Genomic DNA, 16,943 nt, shown 5'->3' on the forward strand with positions numbered 1-16,943 from the left:
AATTAATTTTTATTTTATCTAATTTTTTTTATTTTTAGGTTACAGTTAAAAAAATATTAGACGGTATATCTAACAAGTTATTTATTATTTGACTTGATATTCATCCAACGCCTTTGCTGAATATTAAATTAATAAAATTTAAAACTCAGCAAGTGTGGTGAATAAAAATATAAAGTTGTAGAAACTCTTGCCCATTTTAAGAAATGGACAAATGCGCGATAGAAAGTACATTTTCTCTCTTTCTAATCGTGTGGAATCAAGCAGACACAGCATTGCTATTTAAAAAATTCAAGAGTCACAAATAACGATTTTTAATTAGACGTGAGAGTTCGTGATTTGTTACTCGTCTTCATCGCGGACGCCTCCCGAGGGAAGTTTTGGTCCACCTGCTCGTTTTGCCATAATGATTTGATCCACTTTGAGAACCGCGCACGCCGCATCAACTGCATACTTGATCGCCCATTGTTTCGTCAGATATAGATCCAATATTCCAACCTCGATAGTATCGATCAAAGATGCGTTTTCAGCCTGTAATATAATCCATATCGTAAATTATCTAAAAACATATGTAATGCATATTCATACAAATCATAGTTAAAAAAAGAAAAATAAAAAATATTGAATATATCATTAAAAAAGAAACGTAGGAGATAGACGTACATCGATGTCGAAGCCATAGGTTTTCTTTCCTTCCTTGTGCGCTGCATATAATTTCGACACGAGTTCAGAAGCGCGAACGCCGCTGCTCTCAGCCAACGTTTTCGGGAATATCTCCAGAGCAGTAGCAAATTTATGCGCGGCGTACTGCTGGAGACCGGGTAACGTGTCTGCATATGTCGCTAGCTGTGCGGCAAGCTCGATTTCGGTGGCGCCTGCACCTGAAACGAATCTACCATCTTTCGTGATACCTTTGAAAGTGTTGACGCCGTCGTCAATCGCGCGCTCGATGTCGTCCATGTAATTTTCGGTCGAACCGCGCACGAGAACGGTGCTGACGCGGCTCTCTTTTCCCTCCAGCTTGAATACCACCACTATTGTGTCTCCCAATTCGTCTATGTATACCGTGTCGGCATATCCAAGCTCTTCTTTCGATGGAGGTATCTGTAAGTGAAACCAACGATTGTTATAATATTATTATATAATTTTAATATATTACCGTGTACGTTAAATAAAAATATACGGGACCGAAGCAAATAATTTACCAGTTTAGACAACGCGGTGGCACCGACGGTCTTGCAAAGCCGCCTAATGTCGAACTTGCTCGGAATACGAACGGCCATAAGATTATATTTGTTCATATAATGTAAGGCCATACTGCCGAACTTTCCGCCGGACACCACCACGTTAGCACCGCTGTCAGCAATCGCCTTGATTTGATTTTCCAGAAGCGATTCCTCGCCGCGTGAAAAGTTCAAAAGCTCGTCGGCTGTTTTAATTAGAACGGTGCCTTTAGTTTCGGTCTGAATTACGTCCACGGCGCAGGTATAAACCGCGATTTTCGCGATCATTTTTTTTGTGACGTCTCCTTCCACGTGGCGCTTGAATACCATGCCTTGCATCACTTGGGAGTTGCTTAGGCCACCGCCGAGTATTTTGCAAACTCGCACGTTGTCCACGTTAAACGTAGTTTTCTCTGGCAAAATGGAGACGCAAGCCTTCGTAACGAGAGAAGCGATAATGTCTTCATTTCCATACTGTTTGCTCATAACAGTGCTTCTAATTCCTTTTTTCACTTGCTCCTCATTTCGCACATCTTTCACTTCGTGAACTATCAACGTCGGCAAGATTTCTAGCGCCTTGTTCAATACTGTTTCATAACCTTCGATAATTTCTGAAGTTGTAATGCCCTATAATAAAAAAAAAATTATTTTATATTTTTGTTAATTATAAACATAAAATATTTCTAACAAATTTTTTTATTTTATTTTAGTAATACCAGACGAAGCAATCCTTCAGCGGCATGTAGCAGCTCCCCAGCAAAGATTATAACAAAGTTTGTTCCATCTCCTACTTCTGCTTCCTGCATCTTTGATGCCAAAACCAATAACCCGGCAGCTGGATGTTCCACTTCTAATTCATTGACAATCGTTACCGCGTCGTTAGTTACGAACAGCTTTTCAATGTGATTGATAACCATCTTGTTCATGCCGTTAGGACCGTATGCACTTCGTACGGTATCGGCAAACTGCTTGCAGGCCGTAATATTTCTGTAGACTGCCTCTTCCAAGCCTGAGAAGTACTAAAAATATAAAGTAACCCTTTAAAATCTCAAGCGGTCAAGTCCGACTCGTTACATCGACGAGATCTCTGTCCTAATTAATTAACCATTATACATCAAGCTAGGAAAAGCTTCCGAAAGCTTTCGGCACACACATACGCACACCAATTCATTTTGAATATTTTCAGAGGCTGGTTTTTTTTTTCAGAGACGCATTTCAGGTATTATTTTAGAAAGACCGGTCGTCGCTAAGATCTGAAGTTTTCGGGTACGTCAAACAGCGATTTAAAATATCCTTAAAAGGCAAGAACGCGGGATGGTCCCTTCCTCGTGTACCGGAGCAAGCGGGCGTCGCCAACGAAACCACGCAACGGTCCGTCACGCGCGCGCGGTAAATGATCGCGAGGCGAAATATTACTTACGCGGGCTCCATCCTTCAGCATCTGCGCCACGCCAGGCGCTTTCGGTACGTGCATTGCCATTATCGTTGGAATATTCGTAAACTCGTTCCTTCACGTGTAAAACCGCAGCCTGCCGCAGCCTATGATCAAAACTCTGAAGAAGATGAACCAGGCTGGGCAACTCTTCGCGCGATTCACGAACAGAAACTATAGCGTAACTAGTGCGGCTACTTCAGGGATTCCAGGTCAGCGCAAAATTCGTCCGCGCATGTTACGGCCATCTTTTTAGGGAGAGCCAATTAAGAAATAGTTGCATATATGGTAGTCTAAAATCTAAACAGCTTTGAATACGTATGCGAGACGCTGCGAGACACTGTGAGAGTGCATCAATATTTTTCTACATCTTATTACATTTGACGATTAATATAATTAAGGTTTCTTGATTAAAGGTAATTATTGTAAACGAACCAAATGACGTGATCAATTTTCAATTGTCATTCAAACCAAAGTTTAACAGGTAATTAGAATTAATTATTTATTTTTTTTATATTTTTATATTTATGGAACATAAACGATCGAATCATTTTTAATTAAATAATTAAATATTTTTTCAATCGTCTTTAACGATTAATATATATATTATTACAATTGTACAGGGTGTCAGCGATCGAAGACGTTTTAATTTTTTTTTTTTTTTTTTTTTTTTAATAACAGTCAATAATTATACAAAATAATATGAGACTTTCCTATTTGTCTCGACAAGTTTTACTCCAATAATTATTTTTATTTGATCGCGGACACCCTGTGCATAAAATATTATGTAGCGCATTGCCTTCATTAAATACGTCGATCCCTTTTCGAAAGTCATAAACATTAATGTGTATTAAAATGCAAACATTGAATTCACGCATCTCATTAGAATTCAGTAATAAAAAGATCTTTGAGAAATCTAAAAGAAGTAGAGATAATTTATAAAAATAAAAATACATTAACTTATTTACATTCAAAGTAATTAATACATTAAAATAAAATATCTTTTTATTGTTATTCTTTCAGGGACAAATTGTGGCAGAAGTCGCTTGGTAAACATTTGATCGTGTTAGGTTAGGCATTATGTTTGGAAGCGTCGAAAGACAAAAGTATTTATTGAAAGTGTGCTTTATCTATTTTCGAAGATGTTTAACTTTCAACGGACGGACAGGGTTTGCCGATTCTGCAAGGAAACATTTTGCTGCTCGAGGTGTTGCAATCGTCATGTGGACAAGGATCACTCTGATGTGAATACCGATTGTCCTCTGTGCGCTTCTGAAGTTTTATCTATACGACAAGGCAATTTTGCAAGATTAAACTTCGAGGATGAGAAGTTGCTGTGTCACGTAATTAACAAGCATTTACCATTACATTGCAAGCTGTGCGGTGTCTTATTTGAATCCAAAGAAGACTTCAAGTCCATCGGTATATCAATAATACGTTTACAAATTAATAATTACGTTAATTCGATGAATAATACATATTCCCGAAAACCTAAAAGTGTTAAAATAATTATGATTATTGTTAGAGCTAAATAAAATTAATGTAATTTTATATTTAATATGGTAAATATATTAATTTAATTTTTTTTTTAAATATTACTTTAGCTGCGTGTAAGTGGTTTAAACTCTGGCATGGTTTAACGTCAACGTTTATCTATGACCACCAAGAGAAGAAATTGAAGCCGCATTCTATAAGCGACAGCGACTGCAATTGGAGCAGATTTTGCACACCGCCGGAAATCTATCGGAAGACCAGCACGCCGATGTTTGATAGCCAAAAGAACAGCTTCGAAACGCCCTGTGTGCCGAAATTCACTTTGAAAACCCCCCAAACGAACTCTCCGTCAATCACACAGGTCACGTCGTCAATTTCAAAAACAAACAACACGCGATACTTTAGCTTTCTGCTCACTTCAAACGACAAGATAACGCCTTTTAAGACCTGCAGAGACGAACAATTGCCCAGAAACAATTCCGGAAGGAACCTAATCGTCACGTATGAAAAAGAGAACGAAATCGATGACGACGCTGTCCAAGTGTCACCGCCTGTGAATGTGAACTTGACGACGTTTACGGGTGGCATTCTGCAGAATTCACCGCAGTCAGATATCTTCGAGGACGTCGTAAAGGTGAGATTCTCCGATGAGTTTAAAACTGCGACGGAAGCGTCTGAATTTTCTGGAAACTTAATGGAGCCCTGCGTGCAAAATAATTTTTACGCGTCGGAAGAGGAGGAGGAGGAGGAGTTTCATGACGCTCGCAATGAGATTACGCAAAAGGCAAAGACTGCAACAGAAAATATAAAGGATAGAAAGAATATTATTACGAAAAATAATAAAGACGTGAACGACATAAAAAATATGAAGAGCACAAATGATAGTCAAGAGAAGGATAAAAGGCGCTCTTTAACTGAACCTTCAGAATATTTTGTAAGTCCGCAATCGGCTGCGAAAGAACGTGATTCTAAAAGATTGCTGATGATGGTGTTGGTAGAGACCGTGGAGAGCAATTCCGGAGAATTGTCCAACGACTTGATGCCTCTGATTAATTCAGGTTTGAAGAAGTTACAGGAGCAGCTCATATCGGCAAATCGTCAGTCACCTCCGAGTGACTCCAAGTCTGGTGAAGTTTGTAGAAGGTCTATCACGACGATGAATATGCATATTGCAAGTATTGAAAGTTATTCTCCAAAAAGCGCGGCGGCTGTGACAAATCATGAACAGTTTGCATCCTCATCTTCTTCCTCGTCATCATCTGTGCGGAGTGAAAGCAGTAACAACAGCGGATTTTTGTCCACCGTTACGGATGCGCTAAAGCAAGCCTTCAAAAGTGTCTCCGGTAGGTAAAAGTTTTAATTAATCACGAACTAATTTTTTAAACGACTTTAATTATAGCATTGCCACTCTAATCTTTTTTTTGGGGGGTTTATTTCAGGCTTGAGTATGCCCTCGACAAGCATTCAAGCAACAAAAGTAATGCGACGAGAAGTTATCGAGGAATTAACGTCTTCGCAAGGATCATCCTCCATCGACTCGGCTCGTCCTGGCAAGCGAAACCGCGAAGTTTTCGAAGGCTCTTCGAAAGAAAGTCCGTTTGCGCTCACATTAGACGCAAAGAGCCCCCTTGCGAAACGCCAGAAAGGATGGTATAAGATGATTAAAGGACGTCAACCAATCAGTAGGATGCGGAATAATCGAGTAACAACTTCTCCCAGAGGAGTGTCTACAGAAAGACAAGTTTTCCGTCAAGGTTCACTGACGGTAGGCGACACAATTTTACCTCTTCCTACGAGAGCTCACCAATCAACGGATTAAAATGTTTTTTTATATAAAAAAAAATTAACGTCCCAGCAAACATAATATTACATGTATAGTTGTAATTTCCATTTGTATTATTAATTGTGTTTGCTGGGATATTACTGGACCAAGTGGTAAGTAAATTAAGAAAAACCGACTTCATGAAATGTTTTACAAGAATTCAACTTGGCATCAATTAATTCTAATGGAATTCTTATCTTAATTCATCATCGTGCATACTAATTATTTATTAATTTAATTAATTTCATTTGAGGTGTGTTATAAATCCATCCAGTATTATGCATAAGTTAAATTAAAATGTAATTAAGATTTATTTAACTAAGATTCTATATCATTTTTATCAATTTCTTACGCATCTTATTAATATTAAATCATATATATAAAAAAAAATATTTTAAATAATTGTAATAAATAGAAATTACTTATAATACATTAAAATATTTATATTTAAAAAAAATCGGGTTACAAAGACTGATCACAATATTACTCACAAGAAAATGACGTTACTGTATAATTATTTACATTGTTTAAACTAAAAATTAAAAGTATAATAATAAGATAAAATTTTGATATAATTGTTTAAAGATTTTTTACTTTATTGATCGATTAATAAATAATATTTATAGTTTCTGAATTTTGTAATAAACAATGTATTACTGTTTTTAATACTAAATAAGATGTAAATAATTTAATTTTTTTTTATTTTTATTTTACCGTATTTTACTTTTCTCCGTGAAGGAGATCGATCTACAACTGCTACCAACTTCCGTATTTTAAACTGGCCGAATTACATCCGGTCTAGGAAGCGAGTTCCAACATAACCTAAAGAGAAGTACTTGACCCTTAACCTAGCAATTTGAATCGACAACAAAAAGGTCTACCTCAACTAAATTAATTAAATCTTTTATTAAATATCGTATTTCCAATTAAATGCGAGTTGAGTTTACTTCAACATTCTAGTCTCCTAATTTTTATAAAAATAAATCGGATTAGAATTAATAGGATTTATTATTATTGAAAAAAAATTTAGAAGAATACAATAATTAATTAATTTAAGGTAAAAGTTACAATTAAAGTCGTACAATCGAGAAATGACGTCTAACATTATGTTCCGTGGAATGAATACGATATTAAGTGACAAGTTGAATCTGTTGAGCTCTAGAAACAATCTTAATAGTATATTCAATACTATATCCATGTCTACGTTACCACCAAATAGTCCGATGAACGTGTTCGATAGAAATGCAAAGCTCTTGCAGCGTGAACGCGCTGCTCAGAACGCCGACGTTCAATTGTATGATTACATTAAGGATGAGGTGGGAGATAGACTGGCCGATCGAATATTCGATATCAAAAGGAAGTTCAACAGGGCCTTAGATCTAGGATGCGGCCGTGGCCACGTGTCCAAGCGAATCCTCAACGAATCTGTAGAAGAGCTAGTGTTAGCTGACATGAGTCCAAGTCTTTTGCAACAGGCCAAAGCTACAGAGGGTGTGAAAGTTAAGAAGGAAGTCGTGGACGAGGAGAATCTTTCCTTCGAGCCTAACACTTTCGACATGGTAATCAGCTGTTTGAGTCTTCACTGGGTCAATAATCTTCCCGAATGTTTTAGGCGCATTAATAACAGCTTAAAGAACGACGGAGTTTTTTTAGCGGCTGTTTTTGGTGGCGATACACTTTATGAATTGAGGTAACAGTGACATTGCTAAGTTTACATCGAGGATCGTTTAAAGTATAAAGTAACTTTGCATTTATTATTTCTGGAATTTATTCTGATACTACAGGTGTTCCTTGCAATTAGCCGAATTGGAGAGATACGGTGGAGTCTCGCCGCACATATCGCCGTTTGTGGAAGTCAGGGATATTGGATTTCTCCTGACGAGAGCGAACTTTACGATGCTGACTATCGACACTGACGAGATAGTAATTGGTTATCCAAGCATGTTCGAACTTATGTGGGATCTTAAAGGTAAGTAATGTAAATTAAACTTATTTTTAACCATAAATAAAAATTATATAACATCTATAATATAATATATTACGCAATTTATATTTTAGGAATGGCCGAGAATAATGCAGTCAGGAATCGTAATTTGCATTTATCTAGAGATACTTTAATTGCAGCCGCGTCTTTATATGAACAGCTTTACGGAAAGAGGAAAGAAGATAACAGTATGTTCGTTCCTGCCACATTTCAGATAATATTCATGTTGGGATGGAAGCCGGACCCGTCGCAACCGAAACCTCTCGAAAGGGGAACGGGACAAGTATCGCTTAAGGATTTGTATCAGCTCGATAAAATAATTAAAAAGACTAAGACAATAAAATTGGACGACGATGACAAATAAGCCTGTATTAAATAGTCTTAATTTAAATAATGTAAATATTTTATATTGTGTGTAAAAACTTAACAAATTGTATAAATTCTCTTTTGATAAGCACAAAGCTTTTTAAAACTTATTTAATAATAGCATTTTTTTTTTTTTTTTTTTTTTTACATTAACGCTTTAAGATTTTTTTTCTTCGTCTTTATGAACTACAATGCCCTTTTCTATAAGTTCTGGAATCTCGACTGCCAGCCATGGTCCTAACTAAAAAAAAAAAAAAAAAAAAAAAAAAAAGATTAAAAATTCTCGTTTTTTTTATTATATAAAAAATTATTTTAATATAAACACATATAGCAATAAGTAAATGTTTTTTTCCACATGTTTAATTATTAAATATAAATGCAATCAAGCATTCAGCTTACCCCAAGAGCCATTGCATGAGCAATACCAAATTTGGGAACATTACGGGCCCACAATGGCTTAAAGTGATCAGTCAAACAAATCTTGCCACCTCTGTACATTTTTGCTGTTTTACCATCTAATTCTGGTAATGCAATTTCAGGTGCTGTTGTGGGATATGTAACAGGAATCTAGAATTGCAGAAAAAAAAGTATTTTGATTTTAAAATCTAAACATATATATATATATTTTTTTTTTACTTGTTTAAATATTTTTTTTATATAAAAAAAAGTAGTGATTAATTTTACTCACATCAAATTCTATTTCGAATTCATATTTCAGAAAATTCTGAATGTACCAGCATTTACCAAACCATTTGGTGCCTTCCTTGTTTGATTCCAGTCGGAACCAGTCGTTATCTGCCTCTTTATTATTTTTAACATACTACGATAAAAAAGAAAACTACAATTAGGTCTTTATATCTTTGTAAAATATGTCATGGCATTCAATGTTAATTAATCTGTTGTCACATAAAAATAAAATATTATTAATTTATAAACTAAGCAACGGAGGCGGTCCATATGGAAGTTCAGCTCGCGAAAAAAAAGGAGAGCCGTGCTAATTCACCTTGATAAGAGATTGATACTCCTCTTTCAACCTCTGCACCCACAAATCCTTGTCCCTGGGCCCGGCTCTCGTCTGTAACAACGGAATGTTACTCAAAGTCTTCTTCGTTGACTCGTCGACCATCTCGACGGATTGATAATATACTTGTGAATATTGTGATGCTCACTGTCGACAATTTTCAGGTTGGGATGACGCTCGGTGAGAATTGCCAACTTAATGCCGCATCTCGACTCGAGACAATTCGAGAAGTCGGAATTTCACCGACGACGACAAGGATTCGAAGGAAAAAAAAGTAGATAATAATTAACGAATTATACGGGCGACAATTTTCAAGTAAATCGCTAAAAAATACGCTTTATTTCCGAATCAATTTTACACGTATACGTAACATAACGACTTGGCGAAGTTTGGTGCGCGTCTATCGATCAATCGGTTCTACTCGCGAAGGGTTGCAATCCTGCGGAACAGGCGTGAGTAGTCGCCCGTTTACGAAAGCAAGGTACCATAAAGTGCAAGCGTTCGTGAATGGCGATGAGATGTTAATCGGCCGTCAATAGTATAAACGTAAAGGACTCGTGAAACACAACGGATACACGATGGCTGATTCATCTTACGAGAAAGGGATAACCGAGTTATCAAAGATGAAGGTGGGTATTGCGAATTGTTTCATATGTGCAGCGGTACTCGCCGCTTCTCAGTGGCATCTTAACCAATAATTTTCCTGGAATCTAAAGAATTGCCCGGCTATTTCACCTCGCCGATTGATCTCAATACACTCAACGGTGAAACTATTTAGTTTTTAACGCGTACAACTTTCTTTCTCGTCTTTGAAACACTTGATACTTTTTCCTTTTAGGTTTTTGCTCCATGAGCTCCAGTTTTAATTTATCTTAAGTTTGTATACAAAACGAAATACCGAAGCTTTTTTTAGCGTTGTTTTTTTTTGTAATTTTTTTTCTTTAATTTCTTTAACATTTTTATTACATTGTACTGTTTTTTTACTAGGTGGCAGACCTCAAAGTTGAATTAAAGCAACGGGGACTTCCTACTACAGGCAATAAAAATGATCTTGTAGAGAGACTCCAGCTAGCAATCCATGGAGGTATTATTTTTTTCTCTATTTTTCTTTTTTTTAACATAATTATCTGCATATATTTTTGTAAAAAAAAAAGAACTTGTGTTGTACAGATTCTGCATTATCCTTGGATGAAACTGCAGAAGAGATTTTAGATGAGGATGAAGTACTTGCTGTAAGCACATCAGTAATTTTTATTAGGCCAGCCTGTCGATATATTTAAATATTAATTTTATTATATGTTATAAACACATAATAATTTGAAATTATTTACAGGATGAGGAAATAGAAGAATTATCCAGTAAACCAGATTCACAAGTTGTCCCTGAAAAACGAAAATTGTCTATCTCCATAGAGAATAACAACACCAATGCTAAAAAAATAGTTCTGAATCGCAAACCTGTACTGGAAGAAATAAAAAATGACCAAGTTGAAAAAAAGGAAAACAAAGGAACAATCGTGTCTGAAGATGTATCGCCACAGAAAAAAATTATTAAATTGTCAGAACTCAGCACGAAAGAGGTAATGGAAAATTACATTTTACGTAATTAAGGATTTAAATAATATTAAAAAAAATTCTTGTTACATTATTAATATTATATATATGAATTAATATCGTAACAGAGATTGGAAATGAGAGCTAAGAAATTTGGAGTTCCACTATCCGAAACGGCAAAAAAGGAGGCTAGATTAGCCCGTTTCAACGTAAATAATCAAAACAATAAATCGGCTGCATCTATAAAAACGCCTGTGGTAAGAAATCGAATAAATATAATACTTTAAATAAAGGGACGAGATAATTAAAAAATATATAATGACAAACGTTCAATATTTTATAGCCTACTACATTTGAAGTATTGAAAAAACGTGCAGAAAGATTTGGGAGTTCGGTATCCACTTTAATGGAAAAGGTAAACGATATACGTACAGTTATTCAGTTTAGTACAAATTCCATGTTTAAAAGGATATTTCTTTTTAGCTTGTTTTAAACCTATTTCTTTATGTTTAGGCCGAAATGGCTGAACGATTGGAGAAAAGAAAAGAGAGATTCGGCGAAGTAAAAGCCCCTGAGAATGCAATATCTAAAAACAAAGTTAAAATTGTTAAATGATACTCGGTATTATATACTAAAGCGACAGACTTAGAATACAAATCTTAATTTAATATTTCTTATTTTCAATAAAACTGCAATGTTCTGCACGTACATCAAGAGAACGATAACTTATTGATAACAATGTACTTTTTAATACTATTATAATTTTAGTGCTAAAGTGTCCATACTTTTTTCTTTATACATAATATATATATTTTTTTCTCCCTTTGTCGCATGTAAATTACTTGTAAGAAAATAAAAAGATAAACCTTTCAGAAACGTGTACGTAAATAAATATATTACATCAATGAACTCACGTACACAGCAATACTGTAGATATAATGTAATTATTTCTGTAAAAAGTGTTAGAAGTTTTTTAATAATTTTGATGATGTTAAAAAAAATTTGTTCAAGTGCATTTTCACTGGCGCGCAAGCGCGCCACCATCTCGCGAATCTCACGACGCTCGCGACGCGTAGCTTTATCGTGCATACAGGGCTTTACATTTGGTTGCATTTCATCCCGCTCGCGCTGTCGTGGTTTCCGATTTCCGTCGCTCGTCTTTCACTGCTTCACGCCGAGCCGAGTCGCCGAGGGCCAATCCCGCCGATTCCTTGTGTTCGCGTCGTATGAGGCACGGTGAGGATTTACTGTTCACGCTCTTCGTCGACAGGCACGCACCGCCAGGATGCCGAAGAGGAAGCATCAAGCACTCATAGACTCCGACAGCAGCGGGAGCGCGTCGGAGAGCGGCTCGGACTTGGACAATGTAAATAGCGTAACCTTTGTAGCGTAAAAATACCGCACCGTTCACTACCGCGTTGCATCGTATCGTAGACATTGTACTTTACGTCCGATCTTTGTCGCACGAGTTGCGAAAATGCACCTCGACGTACCCTTATTTTCGAAGCAACTTTCCATGAGTTACGATAAAACGTACGCAATTACATGCTTCGTGCATATTTCGCAAAGCAATTGATATATTTACGAGGGTTTATTTTAGAAATAAGCTGCCATTATTACTTTCCTCTATGATTTTATTATTTATAATTTATAATCGTCGTATTCTATTACCTTTATCAGGATTTATTATCGCTGGCAAAGAAAAAGAAAGGAAAGTCACAGGATGATTCTCAATCTAATGAAGATAATGGTTCCATTAAAAAAGATATCAAACATGAGTCAGATATATCAGATTCCGATGACAATTGGAGTAATAAAGCAGGAAAAACAAAGAAGAAAAAAGCACCTTCAAAAAGAAGCAAACGAAAGATGACAAAGTCAAGTTCAGAGGACAGTGGCAGTGAGAAAGAACCGGTTAAACAGCTTTCAGAGCCAGAAGAAGGTAACATAAATACTAAATTTAATTTTTTTTATGTTATTTATGTTAACATAATTTTGTTTGCAACAGGTGAGGTGTCAGATTCGGACCCAAGTGTTTCCAGCTCAAGTCAAGAAGAATTTAACGACGGCTATGATGACAAACTTATGGGAGATGCAGAAGATCAAGCTAGACTTGCGCAAATGACTGAGAAAGAACGAGAACAGGAGATTTTTAAACGGATTGAACAACGTGAGATTATGAAAACGAGATTTGAAATCGAGAAGAAGCTGAGAATGGCCAAGAAGCAAGAGCTGAAAAAGCAAAAGGAATCGAAAAAGAAGGAGAAGGGTATTGACGAAAAACCGAAGATAGATCGAGCGCCGGATCCTAAAGAGAGAAGTAAAGATCGTAAGAAGACGATAGAAGAAAAGCAAGATAAAAAGTTTCATGCGATGTCATTGCTCAAAGCTAGACGCGAAGAGAAAAAAGAACGAGGTAAGAGATTTAACGCGCTTCGGTCTTTTACGTGTAAAAAATTTATTAATGCCAATTTCTTTAATAGAGGAAAAAGAGAAGCAAAGGATAGAGCAGCAGCAACAGCAATCAAAAGATATGGAAGAGGAAGAATTGGAAGATGATCATAAGGGCGCGAACAAAACGAAACTTAAAGCATCTGATATATATTCCGATGATAGTGGTTCGTCAGATAGTGGAGAAGAAGAAGACGTCGCTAAACCAATGTCCCACCGCAGATCGTCCTCGAGCGATAGTCGTGACTCAGATTCCGACAACGATAAAAAGTAAGTTTTAAAACTACATAATGTAAACGGTACCTTTGGCATATCTGTCTTTAATTCAGTTAGATTTACATGGAATATTATTATATTTTAGATCAATTACCAGTACTAAAGCCAGACCTAAAAAACCAGTATATATTAGTACTAAGGAAGATTTAAATAAGATACGATTATCCCGTCACAAGATGGAGAGATTCGTTCATCTACCATTCTTCGACAGAGTAGTGCAGGGTTGTTTTGTCAGAATAGGAATTGGTAATCATAATGGTAAACCTGTCTATAGAGTAGCTGAGATAAGTGGTGTATGCGAGACAGTAAAGATTTATCAGCTTGGCGGCACAAGAACGAATAAAGGACTAAAGTTACGTCACGGAGCGCAAGAGCGTATTTTCAGGTTGGAGTTTGTTTCGAATCAGGAATTCACAGACTCTGAATTCTTTAAATGGAAAGAAACTTGCGCTTTACAAGGAATATCGATACCTACGTTTGACGAAGTAGAACAAAAATTAAAGGATATTAAGGAAGCGTTAGTATACGAATTTAAAGAAGAGGACATAGAAAAAATAGTACGCGAAAAGGAAAGATTTAAACAGACTCCTTATAATTATGCAATGAAGAAAGCACAGTTGATGAGAGAGCGCGATGCAGCTAATTGCAGAGGAGATGACGAGACTGCTAGTCGACTTAATCAAGAATTAAGTGAGTTGGAGGAGCGCGCATCGGAACTGGATAAAATGCGTACGGCAACAATTTCTAGTATATCGTACATAAACGATCGTAACAGAAAGAAAAATGTTGAGGAGGCTGAAAAAGCTATAATGGTAATGTTTTAGATACACTATTTTTTATTACGATATTTTAATTAATTAATTAAATTTATTATAACAGGAAGAACTAAAGGCTAATAAAGGTAAAAAAGTCGATGACCCATTCACCAGGCGAAGTACTAAACCAAGAATGGTATATAAACCAGAAGACGAGTCTGAAGTAATAGCCACAATTCCAGTAAATGATAAATCAAATTCTCAATCGGCTGGAGATTCAGTGTCCGCCGCTGATAAGGAGAATGGACAAGAATCTAAGAAAAAGCAAAGCACAGAAGATTTATTCAATGCTCACGACTTTGACATAACTATCGATTTGGAAGTTCCTATTCCGAGTAAGTTTTTTAAAAAGTATTTTAAATAAATATTCGTTTAGGAATTAACAAAGTAGAATGATGTCGTTTATATATACATATATATGTATAATTTTATTTTTAGACAATCCTGTTAGCGTTTTACCGAAGCCTATTAATAATATCAAGGATACAGGACCTCGCCGATCATTAAATTTAGAAGATTACAAAAAGAAACGTGGTCTTATCTAACAGTTCATACGTCTTGCATATCTCATACTTAAATAAAAAAAAGAAAAACAAAAGAAAAAAAAGACGTTAAAGTTTAATGTATGGAAATATTTGCCAAATAACTAAATTTCTCACAGGTAGATGGACATTTCTGATTTATTAATTTTTATAACAGTTAATAGCATAGGATGAATTTGTGTTTTATATAATAGAAAAAAAAATTTTGGTAAAAATCCATTTTAATAGTAGAATAAGACACATAACGTAATAATATTAGATACGCCGAAAGACAGATATAGCGACGGCAGCTAGCGAATGTGAGTTTAAGCGTCGTGTGCGTCGAGTTTTACATGTACTGCATGTATATACCGCGCCGGCCGGTTTGCCGATGACCGATTTCTCTTCGTTCTTTCATTTCCTGCCTCTGCTGCCTAGGATTACGTACTATGCTAGCCACTATCACCGCAGAAAGTGCCATATCTGTTCTTCGGTGTATATTTCTATCTTAAAAATATACGTTATATTATTCATGTATTGATGTACAGTATGTTGCCATTTTAATATATTTTTCACTTTACTGCTCATATATTTTCTATACATCAATTAGAAGAAACGAGACTATATAGATAGATATTAGATAGTTAATTGAATTATTATTTGTATTGTTTAAAATTTTAAACACTAATACAAGAGTGAAAAAAGTATTTTTAGTGATAATGATTTTTTTTCGATAGGAGATTAAAAAATACAATTATAGATGAATATTTTTATCTGTAGCTTATTTTTTTTTGTTTTTTTTTAATTATTTTAATGTCACTGAAAATAATGTGTCAAATTTGTAGTTGTATTTATAATTATGACATGTAGAAAGTATGTACAAAACAAATTGTACTGTATTATTATAATAAGGCATCTTCATTATCTCCTCATTTCTTCTATCGAAATTGTACATACATGTATTTAGAAGTGTGTCGTATTTAAGGATTGATAAAAAAAATCTTTAAACAATTGTTTAAAATTATTTAATAAGCTCTTATTTTTCTGACTTATACAATTTTTTTTAATCGTATATATGTAGCTTAATATTGTAAAATTATGCAAAATAATTCTTGCATTTGTGTATAATATATCGTTTGTATGAAACGTGTTAGCAGGTATGTTTGGAGAATGCACGCTGAGTACTGGCATAATTAACGTATTAATATTTATAATACTCAAAAGCGATAAAAAAATGGATAAGATTAGGAACTAGAAATTCGAATATGCATAGCAAATTACATATATTTGTATATGTTTAATAATAGTGAATATTACTATCAATTATACAGTTATTTATTAATATATATACATGCAATTTGCTAGTAATATTCGGGATACATAACACCACACACGTATGTATAATAAGGAGCACGACGTTTGTAATATATCAATTACTTTTTATAATTGTAAAAAAATGTGTTTCCTCTATTATAATTATTAATACTTTCTTTTTTTTTTTAACGCGTATAAGCTTTCATCACTAGTGACTGTATCAAATATTACAAATTTTTAACTTTCTGCTCAAGATACAGTGAACTTTTTGTAATAAGTATATAATGCAACTTACGCGTATACAAAAAATAATTTTGATTAAACGCTCATTTCTAATGTCGAAGGTAAAATAATATTTAAAATTAGAAAAAAAAAATTAATAGAAATTAAAGATAACACATTAAAGTATTTATATTAAAAAATTCAAGTTATAAAGATTAATCTCAATATTACTTAACGAAAGAAAACACGATAAAGTTTTGATAAAATTGTTTAAAGATATTTTTTACTTTATTGATTGATTAATATATAACATTCTTTCAGCAAGCCAAGTAAAAAGAAAAAAAAAAGCATGAGGTATTACATAAGCTTTTAGAATGTAATTGATTAAATTTACCTTAGTTTTGTATCCACAATGTCATATATATCGCCGAAAATTCTCAGCGAGCCGTAGC

The 16,943-nt window shown here is 34.9% G+C and overlaps 6 protein-coding genes across 10 annotated transcripts; 4 read left to right on the forward strand and 2 right to left on the reverse strand.

Moving 5' to 3' along the window:
• Positions 1-66: 66 nt before the first annotated feature.
• Cct8 (chaperonin containing TCP1 subunit 8) lies at positions 67-2,807 on the reverse strand. The gene is made up of 5 exons (XM_070664432.1): positions 2,641-2,807; positions 1,937-2,239; positions 1,203-1,847; positions 661-1,101; positions 67-528 (listed from the first exon to the last, which is right to left on the reverse strand). The coding sequence occupies exons 1-5, from the start codon at positions 2,698-2,700 to the stop codon at positions 340-342; spliced, it is 1,638 nt and encodes a 545-aa protein (XP_070520533.1). The 5' UTR covers positions 2,701-2,807; the 3' UTR covers positions 67-339.
• A 96-nt stretch (positions 2,808-2,903) lies between these two features.
• Positions 2,904-6,330, forward strand: LOC139107077 (uncharacterized). Of its 5 annotated transcripts, none has more exons than XM_070664368.1 (5): positions 2,904-3,136; positions 3,676-3,722; positions 3,795-4,074; positions 4,257-5,489; positions 5,586-6,330. In XM_070664368.1, exons 3-5 carry the CDS (start codon positions 3,795-3,797, stop codon positions 5,963-5,965), a joined length of 1,893 nt encoding a protein of 630 aa, XP_070520469.1. In that variant the 5' UTR covers positions 2,904-3,136; positions 3,676-3,722; the 3' UTR covers positions 5,966-6,330. The 5 variants fall into 5 exon arrangements, with proteins under 5 accessions (XP_070520469.1, XP_070520478.1, XP_070520461.1 ...); XM_070664377.1 differs by having other exon boundaries at positions 3,676-3,701; XM_070664351.1 differs by lacking the exon at positions 2,904-3,136 and adding an exon at positions 3,493-3,577 and having other exon boundaries at positions 3,676-3,701.
• Positions 6,331-6,755: 425 nt separating this feature from the next.
• Positions 6,756-8,413, forward strand: LOC139107202 (arginine-hydroxylase NDUFAF5, mitochondrial). The gene is made up of 3 exons (XM_070664617.1): positions 6,756-7,658; positions 7,753-7,937; positions 8,027-8,413. The coding sequence occupies exons 1-3, from the start codon at positions 7,060-7,062 to the stop codon at positions 8,314-8,316; spliced, it is 1,074 nt and encodes a 357-aa protein (XP_070520718.1). The 5' UTR covers positions 6,756-7,059; the 3' UTR covers positions 8,317-8,413.
• Ufc1 (Ubiquitin-fold modifier conjugating enzyme 1) lies at positions 8,296-9,481 on the reverse strand. The gene is made up of 4 exons (XM_070664785.1): positions 9,322-9,481; positions 9,007-9,138; positions 8,718-8,885; positions 8,296-8,559 (listed from the first exon to the last, which is right to left on the reverse strand). Exons 1-4 carry the CDS (start codon positions 9,442-9,444, stop codon positions 8,476-8,478), a joined length of 507 nt encoding a protein of 168 aa, XP_070520886.1. The 5' UTR covers positions 9,445-9,481; the 3' UTR covers positions 8,296-8,475.
• Positions 9,482-9,612: 131 nt separating this feature from the next.
• LOC139107288 (SAP domain-containing ribonucleoprotein) lies at positions 9,613-11,768 on the forward strand. The gene is made up of 7 exons (XM_070664761.1): positions 9,613-9,968; positions 10,327-10,423; positions 10,510-10,571; positions 10,673-10,918; positions 11,021-11,149; positions 11,236-11,307; positions 11,406-11,768. The coding sequence occupies exons 1-7, from the start codon at positions 9,918-9,920 to the stop codon at positions 11,505-11,507; spliced, it is 759 nt and encodes a 252-aa protein (XP_070520862.1). The 5' UTR covers positions 9,613-9,917; the 3' UTR covers positions 11,508-11,768.
• A 235-nt stretch (positions 11,769-12,003) lies between these two features.
• Rtf1 (RNA polymerase-associated protein Rtf1) lies at positions 12,004-15,662 on the forward strand. Its single transcript, XM_070664338.1, has 7 exons — positions 12,004-12,258; positions 12,573-12,834; positions 12,901-13,308; positions 13,376-13,613; positions 13,705-14,431; positions 14,499-14,769; positions 14,873-15,662. Exons 1-7 carry the CDS (start codon positions 12,178-12,180, stop codon positions 14,977-14,979), a joined length of 2,094 nt encoding a protein of 697 aa, XP_070520439.1. The 5' UTR covers positions 12,004-12,177; the 3' UTR covers positions 14,980-15,662.
• Positions 15,663-16,943: the final 1,281 nt, after the last annotated feature.

The sequence above is a fragment of the Cardiocondyla obscurior genome, linkage group LG01, assembly GCF_019399895.1.
Source record: "Cardiocondyla obscurior isolate alpha-2009 linkage group LG01, Cobs3.1, whole genome shotgun sequence".
Classification (NCBI taxonomy): domain Eukaryota; kingdom Metazoa; phylum Arthropoda; class Insecta; order Hymenoptera; family Formicidae; genus Cardiocondyla; species Cardiocondyla obscurior.

Excerpts from the sequence above, each read along its gene's own strand:
- Ufc1 (XM_070664785.1), bottom strand. The coding sequence starts at position 9,444 with ATGGTCGACGAGTCAACGAAGAAGACTTTGAGTAACATTCCGTTGTTA. Across the intron at positions 9,139-9,321 it reads AGTATCAATCTCTTATCAAG|TATGTTAAAAATAATAAAGA; the intron begins GTGAATTAGCAC and ends TTTTTATCGTAG. Across the intron at positions 8,886-9,006 it reads AATTCGAAATAGAATTTGAT|ATTCCTGTTACATATCCCAC; the intron begins GTGAGTAAAATT and ends CTGCAATTCTAG.
- LOC139107202 (XM_070664617.1), top strand. The coding sequence starts at position 7,060 with ATGACGTCTAACATTATGTTCCGTGGAATGAATACGATATTAAGTGAC. Across the intron at positions 7,659-7,752 it reads GATACACTTTATGAATTGAG|GTGTTCCTTGCAATTAGCCG; the intron begins GTAACAGTGACA and ends CTGATACTACAG. Across the intron at positions 7,938-8,026 it reads ACTTATGTGGGATCTTAAAG|GAATGGCCGAGAATAATGCA; the intron begins GTAAGTAATGTA and ends TTTATATTTTAG.
- Cct8 (XM_070664432.1), bottom strand. The coding sequence starts at position 2,700 with ATGGCAATGCACGTACCGAAAGCGCCTGGCGTGGCGCAGATGCTGAAG. Across the intron at positions 2,240-2,640 it reads TGCTGAAGGATGGAGCCCGC|TACTTCTCAGGCTTGGAAGA; the intron begins GTAAGTAATATT and ends TTATATTTTTAG. Across the intron at positions 1,102-1,202 it reads CCACCGCGTTGTCTAAACTG|ATACCTCCATCGAAAGAAGA; the intron begins GTAAATTATTTG and ends TTTCACTTACAG.
- LOC139107077 (XM_070664351.1), top strand. The coding sequence starts at position 3,496 with ATGTGTATTAAAATGCAAACATTGAATTCACGCATCTCATTAGAATTC. Across the intron at positions 3,578-3,675 it reads CTTTGAGAAATCTAAAAGAA|GGACAAATTGTGGCAGAAGT; the intron begins GTAGAGATAATT and ends TTATTCTTTCAG. Across the intron at positions 4,075-4,256 it reads AGAAGACTTCAAGTCCATCG|CTGCGTGTAAGTGGTTTAAA; the intron begins GTATATCAATAA and ends ATATTACTTTAG.
- Rtf1 (XM_070664338.1), top strand. The coding sequence starts at position 12,178 with ATGCCGAAGAGGAAGCATCAAGCACTCATAGACTCCGACAGCAGCGGG. Across the intron at positions 13,614-13,704 it reads GATTCCGACAACGATAAAAA|ATCAATTACCAGTACTAAAG; the intron begins GTAAGTTTTAAA and ends ATTATATTTTAG. Across the intron at positions 14,432-14,498 it reads AGGCTGAAAAAGCTATAATG|GAAGAACTAAAGGCTAATAA; the intron begins GTAATGTTTTAG and ends TTATTATAACAG.
- LOC139107288 (XM_070664761.1), top strand. The coding sequence starts at position 9,918 with ATGGCTGATTCATCTTACGAGAAAGGGATAACCGAGTTATCAAAGATG. Across the intron at positions 11,150-11,235 it reads CATCTATAAAAACGCCTGTG|CCTACTACATTTGAAGTATT; the intron begins GTAAGAAATCGA and ends AATATTTTATAG. Across the intron at positions 11,308-11,405 it reads TATCCACTTTAATGGAAAAG|GCCGAAATGGCTGAACGATT; the intron begins GTAAACGATATA and ends CTTTATGTTTAG.